This window comes from Lepisma saccharinum, chromosome 11 (genome assembly GCF_977018435.1).
Source record: "Lepisma saccharinum chromosome 11, izLepSacc3.1, whole genome shotgun sequence".
Lineage (NCBI taxonomy): Eukaryota > Metazoa > Arthropoda > Insecta > Zygentoma > Lepismatidae > Lepisma > Lepisma saccharinum.
The window spans coordinates 57940841-57961089 of record NC_139239.1 but is presented as its reverse complement, the minus strand read 5'-3'; the positions used below and the strand labels follow the sequence as shown (position 1 = coordinate 57961089).

The 20249-nt window shown below is 35.8% G+C and overlaps 1 protein-coding gene across 2 annotated transcripts in view; it reads right to left on the bottom strand.

Moving 5' to 3' along the window:
• The window catches only part of bchs (WD repeat and FYVE domain containing 3 bchs), a 154200-nt gene that overhangs the window by 74758 nt on the left and 59193 nt on the right, over positions 1-20249 (bottom strand). For both annotated transcript variants that reach the window (XM_083131159.1, XM_083131160.1), the window contains exons 28-40: positions 19968-20155; positions 16445-16593; positions 14815-15016; positions 13536-13709; positions 12400-12601; positions 11059-11272; positions 9992-10084; positions 8988-9144; positions 7902-8066; positions 7229-7408; positions 3367-3467; positions 3041-3161; positions 317-491 (exon numbers count right to left, since the gene is read on the bottom strand). In XM_083131159.1, the coding sequence (XP_082987285.1) occupies positions 317-491; positions 3041-3161; positions 3367-3467; positions 7229-7408; positions 7902-8066; positions 8988-9144; positions 9992-10084; positions 11059-11272; positions 12400-12601; positions 13536-13709; positions 14815-15016; positions 16445-16593; positions 19968-20155 (2121 nt within the window). The remainder of the gene's footprint in view (positions 1-316; positions 492-3040; positions 3162-3366; positions 3468-7228; positions 7409-7901; positions 8067-8987; positions 9145-9991; positions 10085-11058; positions 11273-12399; positions 12602-13535; positions 13710-14814; positions 15017-16444; positions 16594-19967; positions 20156-20249) is intronic.

Here is a 20249-nt window from a genome sequence, read left to right as displayed (position 1 = left end):
ATACCCCTAGACAAATCTGAGCCGAGTACAAAGTGCACCGAACCTCGAGTGCGGAGGTAAAGTGTGGGGGGTCAGGCTAGTAACACCGTCTATGGTAAATAGTTTTCCTTCCATATTTATTAAAAATTTTGAAATTTTTTATTTCTTTATTTTTTTCTTTTTGTGCTGGGCAGCATATTTGAAAAGTGCATTCTGGAAAATCTGTCATCCCCAGAGGCTAACAGATATGAGAGGCTCCTGTCCACTAAAAGTTGAAAATCTTATGGATGTCCACATAAAACCAATGTAAGAAACTAATAAAAAATAAAAGGCTTACCAATTTCTCTCATTTCCTCTCCATTTTCTGGTATCTGAATCTCTGTTGTGATTTCTTCGGCTGGAAGTGCTTCCATTATCATGTCTCTTTCCCTTTCGAACATTGTCTGTGGCCTGTACTTTTGGTAGTACTCCTTACTGTCATGGCTAGAAGCTACTTTATACTTCAAAGATTTCTATAATCAAAACATGATAATTGTTATTGAATGTGGAATGGTACTAAAAGTATGAATAAACATCATGTGATAAAACTAATTTTCAGTGTATGACTATTGGTAGAAACTGGAATAGCAAAATCAGCATCAGTTCAAAAAATTATCAGCCAGAATTTTGGAATTAGAAAATTTTCTGCTTTTCACATCATGTTCATATGATGCTGCCACACACCAATATTACAATAACCCTGAACTGTGCAAATAACTTTATTCATGACAGAAGTATTTATAAAGACATCATCCTTGTCTATAGGGTTTCAACACAAGAAGTTTAAACTTAATTTTACACAAAAATAAATGTAATAAAGTGAAATTAAAAATGTAAGAGGAATCAAAATCATCTTAGGCTATATAATCCACATCCAATAATATAAATGATACATTACCATTAGTCTGTGTAGTTACAAATCATTCAACAATTGTAAATTATATTTATGATGTGAACACTGATCAAATTCACTGCTGATACAAATAATAATTCTGTGTGGCAGCTAGTCACCGAAATAGATAAGAAAATAAAAAATATATTTTTTCACAAGTAACACACAATTATTTACATCACAAGTGACAAATAAATTCCATTTCTGCCTTACCTGGTCCATATATGAAACTATTTTCCTGTAGTTTACGGTTATTACAAGCATAAGAAAACAGTTTTTTCTTTGTGACGTTTCAGGAGAACACACGCTCCTTTCATCAGACATTTATTTTCATTTTGACTAAAGATACAGTTATAACAATGGTTAGTAATTTTTAAACAAAAAGAATCTGTTATATAATGGATGTTGTCAATGTTACATTGTTGTAATATAGCAACTTAACTGTGAAAAAAGCAGTCTATTTTTTTTAAATTATGAATCCCAAATATCATCAGGTAATTCAAATTCATCATTGTTTTCACAAAGTCTCTTGATGTTTTCTGTTACATTAAATTTTAAAGATGGTGGCTTACTCCATTTGTGAAAAAGAAAACTCCACACTGGATCTATGTTACCATTTTCATTATTTAATTTATTCCAGTGTTCTTCTGCAATGAACGAGGCTTCCCAGACATTCAACTCTGTGTTTCCCGTTAATCTTTTTAAAACCCTTCTCTTTTTAATCAAATGCTTCTCTTCGATGATATGAGTTGACAAACCTGTTCTTGGGTTTAGATTTATAATGTCCAAATCATGTTCGTGCCATCTTATTGCCATTTTCCTTGCTCTTTGTCCCACATAATCTTTTGAACATGAACAACTTATATTATATATTCCTGTGGTTTCCACATCTGGTAGCGAGTTTCTCATTTTGAATTCATTAAATGTACATTCCAAACTTCTTGGTGATTTAAAAACAATTTTGAAATTAAAACTTCTAAAAATTTTTGCAATTTTATGTGAGAATCCCTTGTGGAATGGAATGCACACAAATTTCTTTTCAACAGATTTTTCATCTTTGTCTGTATTTCTCTTTTCCTTTAGTTTTCTTGCAACTTGTTTTTTGATTTGGTTTATTCTGTTAGTGTGAAAGCCATTTTCTTTTGCTATATTAAAGAGCCTTTCTTCTTCATTTTTGATATCCTCATTATTAGAACATAGTCTTTGTGCTCTCAGGAAAAAATTTAAAAATATGTTATCCATTGTTATACGCGAATGTTCTGATTTGGCATGGATGTATTTTTCCCCCGCTAATTTTTTTCTATGGACTGATGTTTGAATTATTGAGTCAGTTGTCTTAATTTGCAGATCAAGGAAAGAAATTACATTGTTATTCATGGGTTCGCAAGTGAATTTTATGCGACGATGTGATTCATTTAACGATTTAAATACGTCCATGATGGTGCTCTCATTTTTAGCAATAATTAGCACATCATCTACATATCTGATGTAGAGTTTGATATCCGCACCTATCGCATTAACAATTGGAGATTCTATGTAATGAAGGAAAATGCTGGAGATGATTCCGGATACTGGGTTTCCCATTGATAGACCATTATTTTGCTGATAGATTTTGCCATCAAATATAAAGTAATTGTAATTTGCACATACAGTAAACCATCGAACCATTTCCCATGATTCTACTGGGTTAACCTTCATCTCAATAGTCAAAATGAAAATAAATGTCTGATGAAAGGAGCGTGTGTTCTCCTGAAACGTCACAAAGAAAAAACTGTTTTCTTATGCTTGTAATAACCGTAAACTACAGGAAAATAATTCTATCATGCAAGCAATGACATATATGACATATAAGAAAAAACATATATGAAACGTTTTACACTAAAACTATCCTTTACACATTTTTGCAATTTTTTTTAATGTCCATTTAATTTTTAAATTTTTGCAACAGAATGTAATGAACAATTAGCCTTCCTCATAATGGTATTATAAGCACCAACGATAAACCAATTCTTTCGTGCAACTATATATGTTGAATATAAATCCAACTAATATTTTATTGGGTGTACTGATATCAAATATAGAAATGAACAACAATATGTAACATGAACTTTACAATATTATTTTACTTACATTGTCTCCTAAGTCTAGTTCTGGGCGGTAAGGATAATGTAGATAAAACATGTCATTTTTCATCATTTTCTTCCTCATTCTACAAGGTCCCTCTGTCATATCAAGCATCCACTTGTCTAGTCTGAAAATGGAAATTTATGAAGTCAAAGACATGATAGTGGCACTCTTTTAAAATTACCCCCCCCACACACACACACATATATATATACATATATTTAAAGAGAGTAAAAAAATGAAGCTTTTCTGCTTTCAAAATAATAAAAATATATGAAATGCATTTGCAAAAAAAGGTAGCTCAATAACCATATTTAAAATAACGAACTTACCTAGTTCCTGACATTGGTCCCCAGAGACCCCGTTCCCTTGTGAGTTCCGATTCGGTTTGCAACCACTCCTCAAATACATACTTTTGCATGTGCTGTTGGCTCTGGGGAATGAAAAAACAAAGTGATTAACCACTTCTTTGAAGTTGACAATGCACTAAGCCAAAAGCAATCTACACAAAACTCTTTGGAAATTTTCTACAGGATGTGTTAGATCTCATGAATGAATATGACTGGAATCATGTGGATATTTATAATTCTACTCACTGTATCAGATGTAACATTCAATGCTTTCTGATGTTGAAAACATATAATCAGCATCATTAAAATGACTTTTCACAATGTAAAAAACAGATCTGTAATTTTTAAGACCTACAACTAACAGCATCTGCAGTGATGAAATATGCATAGATTTTATTCAGAAAGTAATGAGAAATGCCCGTTTTTCTGCAAAGTGAACATATTTTTTTGTGAAATATTGCTGAATTACATCAAAAACATGGCAATCACGGTTGCATGTTTGTGTTACATATTTGTGATGGAAGACATGATGTCAACCACACACCCTCTCCTTCCTTTCTATTGAAGTTGTCAATTACATTACCTTTTAGAGAGCTGTTCATGAATAAGCACCACAAAATAGATTTTTTTGGCACAAGTAAATTCAAACATTTTTTTTTTTTTGACCTCTGCATGTGTCACAGATGTAGTTTTATCTTTTATTTTTTTAATACTTTTATTAATTTATATTTACGCTACATCTTTGTCCCTACGTCTGGAATAAAAAGTTCTTGTGATTAATCTGCACAATTAGAAAAAATCAATGAAGTGTGAATGTGTAAAATTAAAGCTAATCACAGCTTAAACATGGATTCTTGTTAATCCTTGATGTTGCTTTATAACAAACCAAACCAGTCCAAACGTCATTGGCAAAGGTAAGGCTGGAGCTGGTTTATTGGCCATATTCTAGTTCAAAAATATTGCCTGCTTCTTCTATCTTGGTTGCTAATTTTTCATCATTAATATACAATTGGTTATAACCAGTCTATCTATCTATTTACAGTCAACTCTCGATTCTACGACCCCGGGTATAACGACCCCCTCGAAGTAACGACCCTTTTCCCGGGAACCGTGAAAAATTTAGAAAAAAGTTGAAAATTTTGGAAAAAAAAGTTGAAAAATTGAAGGAAATCGGCCGAAAAATGCGTTTTTTTCCCCCCAATCATTCCCTTCACGAGCGCTCTACCGCTCACAATTGGGTCTGAACTAAAAATAGACACCACCACAGCATGCTTGAGTGATATCCAATAGCACTTGACCTCTGCCCCCCCTCCCTCAAGCGCACCAATGTTACCCCGCACCCGACGGCCGCTACCCAACGTGCCAGGCTTGTTTTGCCATGCTTTCTCTTGGATACGCGAGAAGAGAAGATCGAATGTGCTTGGATGTTATTTTAAATCGACCTTGACTTGTTTCCTTGTCATAAGATCTGCTGAAAACTCGCAGGTGAGGAGGGGGGGAGCAGCCCGAAATGACTGCTAGACTTGCAGTCTTTGCCAATGTGTATGGCAGGTCAAGCTCTTTCATCGATAAATACACCACCTTGAGAGATAAGATCGCAGGAATGTTCGAAAATACAGATGCGTGGCGCCTGGAAGTCTGGCCCATCTGTCCAGCTCTGACCTAGAGTTCAGCAGGTTCCCGTGAGTGAGCAACTTTCGGTCTTGTAGCCGACAACTTCCGGTAACCGCTTTCATTCAAAACGTGTTCTTTGTTCCCTGCAACACTTCATAAAAAAGCGAAACTGTTAGAGATAATCAAAGCCACATAGGCAAACTAAAGATCGTCAACCCGCTTAATGCGTTGTCATCCAGGTTTCCACAAAAGTTTACTTCGATCTTACGTGCATCATAACTCCCGTTTCCCCACTTCATACGTTTTCCTAATTGTGTCGTAATATCTGCTATCTGCCAAAAAAGTGTTCCGTTGGCTGACTGACTTCTCCCCTTTTTCCTGTCAGCAAAGGGGGGGGAGGGGCGATTTTCTTGCTCGTGTGCGCACACGGGCTGATTACAGGCGAGGGTGGAAGTGGACCCACCCCTCTTCCTTTAACGTCTAAAATGGGGCAACCAGTTCTGGATATATTCTTGAAAACGAACAAAAACAGAATAAAAAAATTAACCCTCCCCCCTTTCCCCAGCTTATTCTCCACCACTGGTGTGCACGGTACCTCCCCCCTTTTCCCAGCTTATTCTCCGCCACTGGTGTGCACGGCAATGTTGATAATTGCAGAATTCAGGTCTTTTTTTATGCTGTTGTCTGCATAGGAAATATTACCCGTATTATTGTCTGTTGCATGGTAAAACGTAAAGCAAGGGACATTTCTTTCTTCTTTACACTACTGTTAAAAGTTCAGTCTTCGACAGTTGCGTTATCTTTAAAATGCTGCGACTTTTCTCTTCTGCCACCTGTTGCTCGAACTTCCAGCAGGTCTCCTTGTTTTTACGATGCAGCTGGCGCCAGTGTTTTGTCTAGCATCCGCAAAGCTCTTGCTTGCCGATAACAGCAATGACTCATCCAGCGCCAAGAAAAATGTTATTGTTTTGAATCTCGCAAAGCTGTTTTCATTTGACGATAACGAAATTCGATCTCCAGAAAGGAAAACAAGAGTTAAAACAACTTCATGTTCTGCGCCTTCTGATAAGCAAAACTGTAAATTTAATTCACATCCGCTTTTCTTCAGAACCATTCATGTGAAGAAAAAAAAGTGCTCAATGTAGGAATGGTCGCTGAGATCGATTAGAAAGACATTATTCTCAAGGGGAAAACTTTTGGAGGAGTGGGTGTTTGACATCGGGAATACTCCTAAATCCAACATTAAATCATCGATTAACGTGAGAGTAAATAACGATCTACCATTTTGACATGTAAAAGTGCGCAGTTTCATAAAGCTTGTTTTCAGTTCATTTTATGCTGATGGGCTAATCGGGACTAAATATACAGTTTAAAGCGAAATTCAATTCCAAACCTAAATGACTTTCGACTGGGACGCTGTTTAATGACGTGTCCTAGAATACGCATTGGGTGAAGACAAATCGCAAGTTGCGCGTTTCCTTTTTCACACTGGATTACAATGCAAGTCAAAGAAGGAGTTTGGACTGCTCCCTTGAATGGGGAAGGGGGGAGGGTGAATGGAGTTGGTTGAAGCAAAGAAAACGTGTTTTTTTTTTTTGCGATGTATTTTACACAGCCGAACCAGAACGAAAATTACAGCCCCGCCTTTTTTTTTTGTCTGGTGCCTAGAAAGGTTGTGTTGTTTCTCCCGAGAGATCTAATCTTACCAGTTAATCTTGTAACAGACAATGCTCCACTAGACACGTATAAAATCCAACATTCATTCTGTCCGATTATCTCCCGACTTTTGCTGGCGCCAGTGTAACTGGTGTCAAGATTCTTCGAGTTTCGCTTGCAATAAGCGAGAGATTGTTTTCCTTTCCATAGGTCTCGGTGCAAACGGCTTTCTCATGAACTATAATTGTAAGAATTTCCTGGAAAAGCAACGACTGTGCACAATTGAAAGAAAGTAACATTATTTTTTGTGAAAACGTTTTCATGTTCTATTTTCCTTCTCACAACACGCATCCTGTGCATAACAGGTTTTATAACTACCAGGATAAATGGTGTTACCATCTCCTATGCATCTTTGTGTCCGTTTGAGCTCCGTTTAAGCAGAAAATTGGGGCAAATTCCAATAACGACCCCTTCGAAATAACGACCCTTTTCCCGGGAACTGTGAAAGGTCGTTGAATCGAGAGTTGACTGTACTTCTATAATATGTTTCTCTTTGCCCATTTAGACATCTTACCTGTTGATAATGCTTAAGCTGGAAATCAACCAAATCTTTTACCACTCCCACATGACTCATTGTCCAAGACTGGATTTCAGGCATTGGAATATTTGAATAACGAATTCTCACAGTATCCTCCTTCTTCACCTTTGTCCTGCTAGCAAGTCTTGTCAAACCTCCAGTGACCTTTTGTATTTTCTGAAAAATACATTTCATGTTAACATTTAAATGCAATGCTGCTAATCTTATTCATTACACAATTCCCAGGATAGTAACAAATTTATATTTTTCTTTTAAAAAGGATTATACAGAGCCTTGTAAAGTTCATACATTTAAGGTTACAATAAGTTCAAATAAAAAGGATAATATTTCATGACGTGTCATAACTTATTAAAAACAAGATAAAATCAAATCATGTACTTTGTTTGATCTTCCAAATTTTCGGACTGACCTTGGTTCTGTACCTGAAGAAGGATTGAGGTCGGTCTAAAAATTTGGAAAATAAAAAAAAGGTCTGTGTTGTGAATTGTCTCATTTTTAAATACATCTGAGATCAGAAGTTTAGATAGTGAAATTGGACATTCATTTACATATGTGATCCAAATTACAAATACTGCATAATACCCTCTTTCTGTCCATGGAGCAGGCACGAAGTGTTTATCATAATTGTAAACCAGGCAAATACACTAACCGACTGAATTTGGTTGTGAAATTCCCATGGAACACGATATGCTGCTTTCTTCTCCATATCAACATAATTCAGCCAAAGACGATTTGCTGCCTCATAGACTTGTTCCCTTATTATGTTCAAATCTGGAGCTTTGTTGTTAGCAGAGTTCAAAGTTATCTTGAAAACCTAAATGTGGGGGAAAAAAATGATATTTTCGTTACTCATCATAGGGCCGTAAAGTAATATTAACTCATGCACATTTACAATGTGAGTGGTATAACACTGTTATTTACCTGATGAAATGTATTATTTCAATCCTTTCTATCCCTTCATAAACCTCATAAATTTTAAACTGGGCTGTCTTAATTCACTATTAATCATTTGAGCATGTTATGTTGTTCAAAAAGCGACACAGTAAACAAGGTAGGTTTTTATACCAATGTGAAAGCAATTTTTTATCTCTCTTTCTATTCTGACTCCTATTAATTTCAAAGAATGTCATCTGCGTACAGGCAATGAAGGAAAGGAACCTTCGGATCTAATAGGTTCCTGAATAGAATGCAGCATGAAATTTTGAGTGCTTTCATCTTAACTAACTCTCTAGGCAACACAAGCCTTCCATCTGTCCCTATCCTGGGCAAGATCAATCCAATCTTTCCCATCCTTACCGATTTCCTTTAGGTTTATCTCAACGTTATCCCTCCATCTTCACCTTGACCTTCCTACAGGTATCTTACCATCAGGTTTCCCAAAGAAGAATTCTGTACTCTTCTATCCTCCCCCTTTCGTGCCACTTGGCTCTTCTTGATTTAATTATTCTAATAATATCTGGACATGAATACATATTATGCAGTTCCAAATTAAGTAACCTTCACTAACCTGTCATCTCATCCCTTTTAGGTCCAAATATTTTTCTAAGGATTTCATTTTCAAATACTCTTAATTTATGTTTCTCTTTTAATGTAAGGGACCAAGTTTCACATTCACATAATACTACAGGCAAAATTACTGTTTTGTATATTTTAACTTTTAGTTTCTTAGATATTATACAATACAATTATATAACAAAGCAAATATTTCTCTCCCATGTTTCACATGAGTACTTACTTCCTCTATTGCTGGTTTCTTGCAAACATATAATTCCTCCCACACTCGGCGTGCTGCAACTGCCATTAAATTTTGACCCTGATGAGTTGTTAACTTCTCGTCACTATCTTCAACATGAGGATTTACATGCCACGTTGTTTTTATGTTGCTGTCCATCCTGAAGAAATAATTTCATTATAATGACATAATACCAAAGAACAAAATCTGCATTATCAACTGTTAAATTTATTCTGAAAGGAATAATAAAAACTAACTTCCAGATACAAAACAATTTGACTCATCCTATACAAAAGAATTTGACTCATCCTATGTGAAAACCCACAATATCCTCACGTTCCACCAAATGAATACTAATAGGAAGATAGAAATAATATAAAAAAAGTGTGCAAATACTGTCCATATGTTGTTGTTGAATGGCTTGGACGTTTTTACAATGCACAGCCTACTGAGGATAATCAGGTATGTTGCATTGTGTGAAGTAAAGTGCTCCCCTGTGCTTTGCACCATGCCATGAAGGCGTATAGGGGGTGTGCAGTTAGGGCACCACACTTTCTTGATCACGGTCAAAGCAGGGGATTATGTGATCAGCACCACACCCCAGGCTGCCTTTACCCCACAGTTTCCTCCAGGTATCCACTTTATACAACGCTGGGTGGGCACCAGAGCCGCTTAATGGGTGGGAAACATCCCAGTTCTTCCCCGCTGGGGATCAAACCCAGGCCTCTCACATGGTAGTCAAGATGCCCTAATGACTGAGCTACAGCAGCTCATTTGCATTGCATTGTGTGAAGTAATGCATATTTTTGGGATATTTCTGGTCCAAATAGTAGATAAAATATGAATTACATTATTTTTCTATTCTCTTTTCTTCTTCCCTCTAACCTCAAACAATTTTTTCTGCAAACTATATCGAACTGCATTTTGATCCACTTCCACTGAAATTCTTGAAAGGCACTTTAAATTTACAGTTTGCTTATGATTCAGACATCTATTAATGTACTCACGTTATCTTCATGTCTGCTGTAAGTTGAAGTAAGCAGTACGTCAAGCAACCAACAAAATCAAGTTCATGATTTCCAGCTCCAAATACCAGGCTCCTATAGAAAAAGAAACATTTTCATTGTACTACATAGATAAAAAAAAAAAGTCACTAAAAAAACTACACATGCAAAGTTTGCAAGAACAAATTATAATATTGTAGGGATGGGCCGATATGAAATTTTGGCCGATACCGATAAAGTACCGATATAAAATTTGCTGATACTGATAACCGATATTCTACCGATCCGATATAAAATTAGAAATGGTCATTGAATAACCTGAAATGTTCATTGATATCCTTAATAAATGTGTGTTTTGAAGTGACTGCAGTGCAAGAGAAGCTAAATATTTAAACAATTACTTTTTAGAAAGAAGAGCATGGAAATTATACGTAAAAATTACAACAAAATGGCAGAATTTTGCACTAAATTATAAGATATTTATCAATATATCGGATCAATAAAATAATCGGTAATTTTACCGATAAACCGATATGCCTATATCAGCCGATACCGATAGAGTACCGATTAATCGATCCCATCCCTATAATATTGCAAACACATTACTTTCCCTTCCTGAAGGTTTCTGCATTCAATTATGCAGTATTTTACAAATATAAAGTATGTTTTTAAAGTAAGCACATTATGGATGCTGCAGATGCATTATACATCATATGTTGTAATCAAACTGAATCAATTTTCATTCAGAACAAAACTATATTAAACATTCATAAATGTACCCAATATGTTCATAATATAATGTACTACCATACTTTACTTAAACCACCAAAACTTTTTTTTTACTTCTGGCATACAGAAATGAACACAATTAGTCCACTGGACTCCATCGTTCCATATTAAACAAAAAAAACAAAAACATAAGAGTTGTGGTGAACCATACACACATATATCTTTGCGATTGACTTTTTATCTTGCTTAGATCACACACACAAAATCTTAAAAACAAACACTGATCACTAATAAAAGATATGCAATTCAACTGTCTACTCATATGAAACAACTTTACATACCGATGAGTGGTTAGTTTGTGCAAAGCTTCCAATACAGACATCTGGTCAGCTATGGATTCAGTTGCTCTTGACAAAAGGAATAAAATTGTCCTATTCAGGCAATGATATATCCCTTCCAAAGAAAGTGATGTTATGGATGCTGGTCGCCTTTTTGCCTGGGAGATTAACTTTATGACAAAGTCAAACACTTCATGCGGGTCTTTTGTAAATGTTCCTGTCAAAGATCAAAGATGACATTTACTATATGCAAACCCTGAAATGAGGTCATGTAAAAAAGTGTGTAAAGTGCTCCCCTCTCACATGGTAGTCAGATGCCCAAATGACTGAGCTACCACGGCTCGACATGAGGTCATACATTTGAAATAATAATTCTTTCGTACTATTAAATACTTCATTATACATGGCATCAAGCCTTTCCAGTATGTTACCTCCAAGATAGTTGATTGAAGAAAAAGAAATATGAAAACTGTCACAAGAGGTTGCTTTTTAAAAAGAAAAAAAAAAACAACTATTGGTATCCATGCAAAATAACGATTTCTAAATTCATTGCCACTTAAGCTTTCTTGTGCTTAAGCAACATTATCTGTCAAACTAGCAGAGATTCCCACTAAATATTCTTGTTTCATTTATGTAATTAGTGAAGTTTTGTTCTTTCATCTAACAAAAATTTACAATAATGCCACATATGTATTTCATGTTTGGGGAATAGGGGAAAACGACATAACTGGAAGCCCACCAAGCAATGAAGCAACAAGTTCCCATGTAGATGGTGGCTGGGACCACTGAAATTAATAGAATCATTACAAGTAAGTCTTGTGGAAACGTTAGTAATTTGCTTATGTATATTTATAATGATACGTAACTTGTTAAAAAAATCTTGGTGACTTACTGACATGATTTTTGCAGAAAAACAAACAGTCTTTCTGTAAATGGTGGCAGTAACGCAGCAAAATTCAATAGGCGAATGCAGTGGAACCTTGATTTATGTTCCCAGATTGTGCATTTTCCCACAATGTACATTCAATCTTGATTATCTGAACACAGCAAAATGTTATCGAATTATCCTCGATTTTACATTTTCTTGCATTTTAAGATTCATCAGCTTGGTCCCCTAAAAACATAACATTGAGGTTTTACTGGAAAATGTTTTTCACATTTTAATATTGCAATTATAGTGAGTGGCACTTATCAGAGGACTGAAGGACTTTTACAAGTTGATTTCCCACACAAAATTCAAAAAAATGTAAAACCTAGGAATATAAAATGATGGAGAAAAGTATGGTTCAGGTACACACAAAACACAAACAGAGCTCTTAAAATGTAATTGTACTATGTACGTACCTTGCCACAACTTATCCACAAGTCGTCCTGCTAGGTAAAACACATTAGGAGCAATGTACTGAGGACTTCCTCCTGGAACAACAGGTAGAGCAGCCTGCTCTCCTATCAGGACATCAGCAGCAAGGAGATGCTCCATCAAAGTGCCTAGAACTTCAGTTTGGAAACGACTCTGTTGACTTCCACTTGAGTTTTCTGGTGAAGCCTGTAAATTAGGACAAACAATTGAAGTTAACAACATTTTCTCACCCTTTAGGTCACTATATTTTCTGTAAACATGAAAATCTTGTGGATAAGTTATTTCTATGCAAGAGAATACAATCAAGGATCATTTCCATTCCAGGAAGATATACATATTTATCATAAATATGTTGGCACAAATTATAACTCAACTCTTTCAATTACTTTTGTCACTTTTCTACCTCTCTAGCTAAAGTATGACAATGATAATGACACACACACACACACACACACACAATGACTAATCCAGAATTAAAACCTAGGAAACCTGGCATCATGGAATGTTGAGCAGCACCCTTGCACAAAGCTGCATTATGATTTAACCAGATGACTACATAAATACTAAAGCATCTGACTATACTACTGTGTAAATACTGAATCTATTGGCATCTGATCTTGGGAACTAAATCTCTCTGCATGCTGAAGTGGATGGCAATTTTGAGACAACATTGCCAAGTGTTGCTGGCTGCTGTATTTGTACATTAAATGAAAGAACAATTAGTCAAGGTTCTTTGACTTATCTCCCCCCTCCCCCTCATGTGAATCTAATCAGAGATCTTTAGAAACTCTCGCATCCACAATCACATGAGGATGGAAACTATACACTTACAGTAGGTTTGGCAACATGCAGTGTGTCTGACTCATTTTTTTGGTGTTTTGAGTAGCGTTTGGCACAATGGCACATGAAAGTAAATGATGACAGCCAAACATAATTGACCCAATTGCTGATTTGTTGCTTTCCATCAATCAGTTCAGAAGGTGTAAAAATGACCTTCATTCAATTTCCGATCAAATTGGAACAATACCAGATGATACCAAGAATAAATTAATCAATGAATTGGACATTTATTTCAAATAACCTACAATATGTGTAAATTTAATATTCCATAAATTCATACCTCCAAGACAAGATCAATGACAGGCGGTCCTTTCCCAGAAACAGGTAAAGATAAGGAGTCCACTACAATCACCCTCACAAAATCCATAATAAACTTCTTGGCAGGATGGTTCGACAATCCTGCATCCTTGGAAGGTGAGCAAATAAGCACAACATTGTCAGTTCCAGGGTATGACTACAAAAAAGGGATAAACATTCTCATATTAATAAGATTTTTAAAAAAAATCAAATCACTCATTCTCTTGAAATTGTTTTCTTTTCTAAAGAGACTGAATATGGTATATAACGCACATGAATGCACTATACTGAGTTTCATAAAAGGTAATTTCAATACATTGTACAACACACTAGATGAGAAAAAGAATCCCAATCATAAGAAGGATGACGTATGTTTGAAAATTTAAAATCACAAATTAATGGGACAAGCTACCTCATTAATATCTATAACAAGACTGAGCTATGAGGAAAAAGAGCTCAGGCTGTAAAGAGACTCTCTGTACATGTAATAAGAAAAAGGGAAGATGGGTCAAACTGATGCAAAAAATGTTGGCTGCAAGTTATTCTATATCAGTAAATAGTTTTACGAAATCTGCGTATTTTACAGGCTCTGCAAGGTGCAATGCAACATTTTTGTGGAGTCATAGAAATTTTCCAAAATTTGCACCAGTGTTATGTGAAAAAATGGAGAGATATTTACAGATTATATGACAACTATTTTAATATTCTGATGTAATTTTTTTAACTCGTTAAAGCAAAAGTCTGATAAGTGTTGCATATAATTGCAGTGGAATACAGTGGAACCTCGTTTTTACATTTTTCAGGGGACTAAACTAAGCTGATAAAACTTAAAATGCGGGAAAATGTAAAATCGAAGAAAATTTTATAACATTTTGCTATGTTGGGACCACCAAGATTGAATGTATAATGTGGGAAAATGTAAAATCTGGGAACGTAAAATCGAAGTTCCACTGTACTTATGTATTAATATTAATCAATATTTCGAACAACTCTAAACTGTTGCAAGAATCGTTATTGGTACCAATGAGAATTGGAAAAGTATCAGAAATGATATTCACTCAGGTCTGAAGGAAAGAGGTAACAAATCAGAAAACATTAGAGGGCATTTTCACTGTAGTAGTAGTTGCAAGAGCCTCAACAGTCTGCAATGATGTTTGTGTTGTAACACAAGAAAACGTGGTGGTCAGTACGAAAGAAGGAAATAAATCTTCCACTTTCAATTTATTAATGAAAATAAAGGTTATTATTGTAGATACACTTACTTTCACTTCATCACTTGGAGTGGAAGCCTCGCTGTTGCCCTCACTAGAAGCTTGACGTGGGAAGAGAGTGCCTGCCAGTGCACTCAGCACCTCCCCACTCATGAACACAGGCATGAAGTCAGCCACATTATGGTACAGGAAAAACAGGAACTGAATAATTGTGACAGGGTAATCTCTCAGCCACTCTGGTAAGCTGTCTGGGCTGAAAACACAAAATAGATGTGAACAGTAGGCTACACCTGCTACCACAGACAAATCACTACTTGCAAGTAAAATATTAACTCAAGGTTCATGTTACAGGGAATGCAAAACAGGTTAACAAACAAATATATTGGAATCAAGTAATTACTTATCTTAAAATATGTTTTATCGAATTGCTAATAATTTCAGTGACCACTGCCACCATCCACTTGCAAACTTGCTATTTCAGACTTCAGGTATGTGTTGTTTTGCTACACGCAGCTAGGTGCATACAACTTAGTTCATTCTTGTATGCTTGTAATAACCGTAAACTACAGGAAAATAACTTAGTTCGGCAGAGTTTAATTGAAACTAACTTAATTAAGGTACTCACGTTTTCCCCGAAGCTGTTTTACATTATTTTCCATTAATTTCGGTAGCCACTGCCACCATAATCGTTGGAATTCCTTGTGTTGTTGCTTGGTGCATTTCTGATGTTTTTTTCCCAAATCGCTGCTAGTTCTGCTGCCTTCGCCTGTATGTCTGCGTATATGTCGTCTGCTGTTCACCGGTGTTAATTGCTGCAGTAATGGAAGCCAGGCGTGGTGTGCCTGACCACTATCTATGTTCAGTTCATGGTTGTAGTGCATGATGGCATGTGTTTCATTGATTTTTGTGTCTATCAGAGTGTGTGCTTTGTATTTGACATGTACTTTCTCAATTTTATGGTTGTGGAATTTGATATGCTTGGCAAGTCCGGTGGTGGGTTGGGAAGTTTTTGCATTTGATAGGTGCTGCTGAATTCTCTCACTGATGGGCTTGATGGATCTGCCGATGTAATGAGCCTTGCACTCGCATTCAGCATCATAGACACCTGGATTGTTGATGGGGAGAGGAAGTACCGTTTATGTTTGTTTAGTTGTTCAGCTATTTTGGAGGTTGGTTTGTGTGCTATTTGGATGTTGTAGTGGCGGAGGGCTTTGGTAAGGCGGTTGGATGTGGTAGGATGGTAGGGAAAGGCAAACCACTTGGTTTTGCTGCTGGGATCTGGTTGCGATGGTGGGAGCGGGTTGTGTTCATGGTGCAGGTTATCTGACTTGGATTTCAGCTATATATAACACCAGTGAACAGCAGATGACATATACGCAGACATACAGGCGACAGCAGCACACCTAGCAGCGATTTAGGAAAAAGCAACAGAAACGTGCCAAGCAACAACACAACAAATTCCAACGAGGATGGTGGCAGTGTCTACCAAAATTAATAGAAAATAATGTAAAACAGCTTCGTGGAAAACGTCAGTACCTTAATTATCTATTACCGCATCTCTCATTACCATAGTATGAATGAATTAACTAACATAATTAAAACTTATACCTAACATAAAGCATATCAAAGTAAAGCAAAGGCAAAAAAAAAAAAGCCTCCTAATATCTAAACAGAAACTAACCTCTTTCCTTCCTGATTGAGCATTGTCCGTACCATTCCAAGGAGTACAATGATTGCCTCAGGGCATAGAGTTACCTTCCCTGCAACATGGGTTACAGACTGACTAGCAGGAACACCAAACATGAAGTTCCACACAGTATCCAAATCCAACTGAAATATATAAAGTGCACTTGCAATATATTAATTTCAAAACTTATATGTCACTTGAAATCAAATTACAGCCATGAAATAAATGCAGGGCATTGCAAAAAAAAAAAAACTGTCTATTTTAATTTATTACTTCTTGGGAAACAAGACACCTTGAGTTGAGGATAGCTGGGATTACATCTGTTCCAGCACCACATGGCAGCATTTAACATTTAATTTCTTGAAAACCAAAACTTTATATATATATATATATATCGGGTGGGCTGAAAAGTTCGTAGGCAGACTCATAGATGGCGTTACTAGAATTAAATCCATGTGATTTTTACTTAGTACTAACCTTCAAAAGATACGTGTATAAATTTCACAGCTGCCGGATAATTAGTTCGTGAGATATAGCATTGTGAGTGAAGCAGCTTTTGTTATTGTGAAAAAATGGATAAAAAATAATTTCGTATGTTAATAAAGCATTGCTTTTTGGCGAAAAAAATACTGTTGAAGCCAAGGCTTGGCTTGATAAACATTATTCGGACTCTGCACCAGGAAAATCAACCGTTGAGAAGTGGTTTGCTAAATTTAAACGAGGCGAAATGAGCATCGAAGACGATGCACGCAGTGGATGCCCCAAAGAGGCTGTTACCGACGAAAACATCAAAAAAGTCCACAAAATAATTTTAAATGATCGTACAGTGAAGTTGATCGAGATAGCTGAGACTTTAAAAATATCAAAGGAACGTGTTGGACATATTGTGCATGAATATTTGAACATGCGAAAGCTGTGTGCAAAATGGGTGCCACGCGTGCTCACAATCGATCAAAAGCAACAACGTTTTGATGATTCGGAGCAATGTTTAGCGATATTCAACCGTAATAAACACGAATTTTTCCGTCGATATATTACAATGGATGAAACATGGCTCCATAACTACACTCCAGAGTCCAATCGACAGTCAGCCGAGTGGACTGCATGTGATGAACCGAATCCAAAGCGTGGAAAGACGCAACAGTCGGCTGGCAAGGTTATGGCATCAGTATTCTGGGATGCGCATGGTATTATATTCATCGATTACCTAAAAAAAGGGCCAGACCATCAACAGCGATTTTTACATAGCGTTGTTGGAGCGTTTAAAGGATGAAATTACGAAAAAACGGCCCCATTTGAAGAAGAAAAAAGTGCTGTTTCATCAAGACAATGCACCGTGTCACAAATCAATGAAAACGATGGCAAAATTATATGAATTAGACTACGAATTGCTTCCCCATCCACCATATTCTCCAGATCTGGCCCCCAGTGACTTTTTCCTGTTTGCAGACCTTAAAAGAATGCTCGCTGGAAAGAAATTTAGCACTGATGAAGAGGTAATCGCCGAAACTGAGGCCTATTTTGAGGCTAAAGAGAAATCGTACTATAAAAATGGCATCGAAAAATTGTATGACCGCTATAATCGTTGTATCGCCCTCGAAGGCAACTATATTGAATAATAAAATCGAATTTTGTCAAAAAAATATTTTTTACTATGTTAGCCTACGAACTTTTCAGCCCAACTGTTATATATATGAAAGTATGACATACTAGAGTTTCAACACTATAAATATTGGAAGTTTTCCAAAAGCAGGTTTTATTTTTGATCAGTTAAAGCACATGGTTTTCAAATGAACAGAAATGTTTATAAAAATTCATAGAATGATAATTATTCATCGTAGAGAGTTGAGATTTGCTTCATTTTGATGGGATGACTCAATGTTCAGAGGAGCTACAATGCTGACATATCATCTCAATACAGGTGCAATCAGAATAAGAAAAAGGGTAATTTACTAAGTCCATATTGACATGAAGCGAATGTAAAAATTTTAAAATATAGCACTATTATGTACCTACAATTGTGATAAGTGAAGTTTAAAATTGTCCCATAGTTTATTAAAAAAAAGTACTTAACATGGATTATGCAATAACAAAAAGTTGCATTGCCAACTACTCCTAAGTAGTCTATTGATTCTAGCAAAGGCTTGGTATCCTAGTTTTTTGAATTTACATACTACAAAGGACCATTTTTTGAGAAACTATGAATTCTTTATTTTTTTAAAAAATTCTGCAAAATATATTAACCTGAAATTTCCAGCAAAAAAAGTGTTTTCTAAAACTTTTCCATGTTTTTTTAAATGTTCGAACAGCAATACATGCCAAAGTGTACTAATTTTTTTCCCAATTAATATAAATTATTGATTCACATTTCTACTCAAGGTACACTATGTTTCCAGTAGAAACAAATTGAAACTGGACAATTTTGAGTGACATTCCCACACTATAAAAATATAATTCAGAATAGCCTTGATGTGACTCAAGACTGTCCACTAGGCCAGAAGAAATAGCTACATCATCAATCCATGTGGTAGATAGAAAGCATTCAAATGCAAACACAGAATACTAGTGTAGAAACTCCAGCGCGAAGTATTTTTATGTGGTTTTCCTCTTGCTTTTCTACCACTTGTGGCTAATCATTAGGATAAAGATTAAAGAAGAGACACTCACAAAGAAACTCATGCCCAGAGCAGGACTCAATCCTGTACATTAAGTAGTGAGATCATACGTCAATGGCCCAATGTGCTCTGTCATGGAGGAAACTTTCCCATGAAGTGCCAGATGCATTGAAACATTATTTTAAACTACAAAAATTAGGGATGGGACTGATTAATTGGTACACTATCGGTATCGGCCAATATAGGCATATCAATGTATCGGTAAAATTACAGATTATTTTACCGATCCGATATATCAATAAATATCTGATAAATTAGTGCAAAATTCTGCCATTTGGTTGTAATTTTTATGGATAATCTCCATGCTCGAATTTCTAAAAAAGTAAATGTCTAAATATGCAACTTCTCTTGCACTGCAATCACATTGAAACAATTTATTAAGGAGGTCAATGAACCTTTCAGGTTCTTCAAGGACCACTTCTAATTTTATATCGGATCAGTAGAATATCGGTTATCGGTATTGGTAAATTTAATATCGGTATTTTATCAGTATCGACCGAAATTTCATATCGGTCCATCCCTAATAAAAATATAAATACGTTAGATAGTATCAAAAATTCAAAACTTACGTGAGTGAGTATAAATTTAGCCAAACTATGTTTCTGAGGTCAATACTTCCTCCTTCTTCAGGTCTACATTAATATCTAGACATACGTTTAGAAACATCGTTTGGATAAATTTATACTCACTCACGTAAGTTTTGAATTTTTGATACTATCTAACGTATTTATATTTTTATATTTGATAGTGAGTAATATGCACTTCCTTATTATGTTATTATTTTAAACTGAAAAAAAAAGTTATGGAGAAAAGAATTCAACTTTTTATGTGACAAGACCTACCTTGGAATCAGCTGGAAGAAGCTTAACAGGTTGGCCCATCATGAGGGCCATCAGGAGAAAATAAACCTCAGGTACATCAATGTGTTGGGGCAGCAGCCAATTTAGACGCTGAAACCCAGGTACGTTAAAAGCTTCTGTCTTCACTTCACGGGTGAGTTGTTTGGGGTTCCCAGTGCCAATCTGATATCCTGCAAAAAAAAAAAAACAGATTACTATATGCACCCCTGTGGATGACGAAAATTGCACAGAGAAAAGAATTTAATACATTCCATAATTATTTGC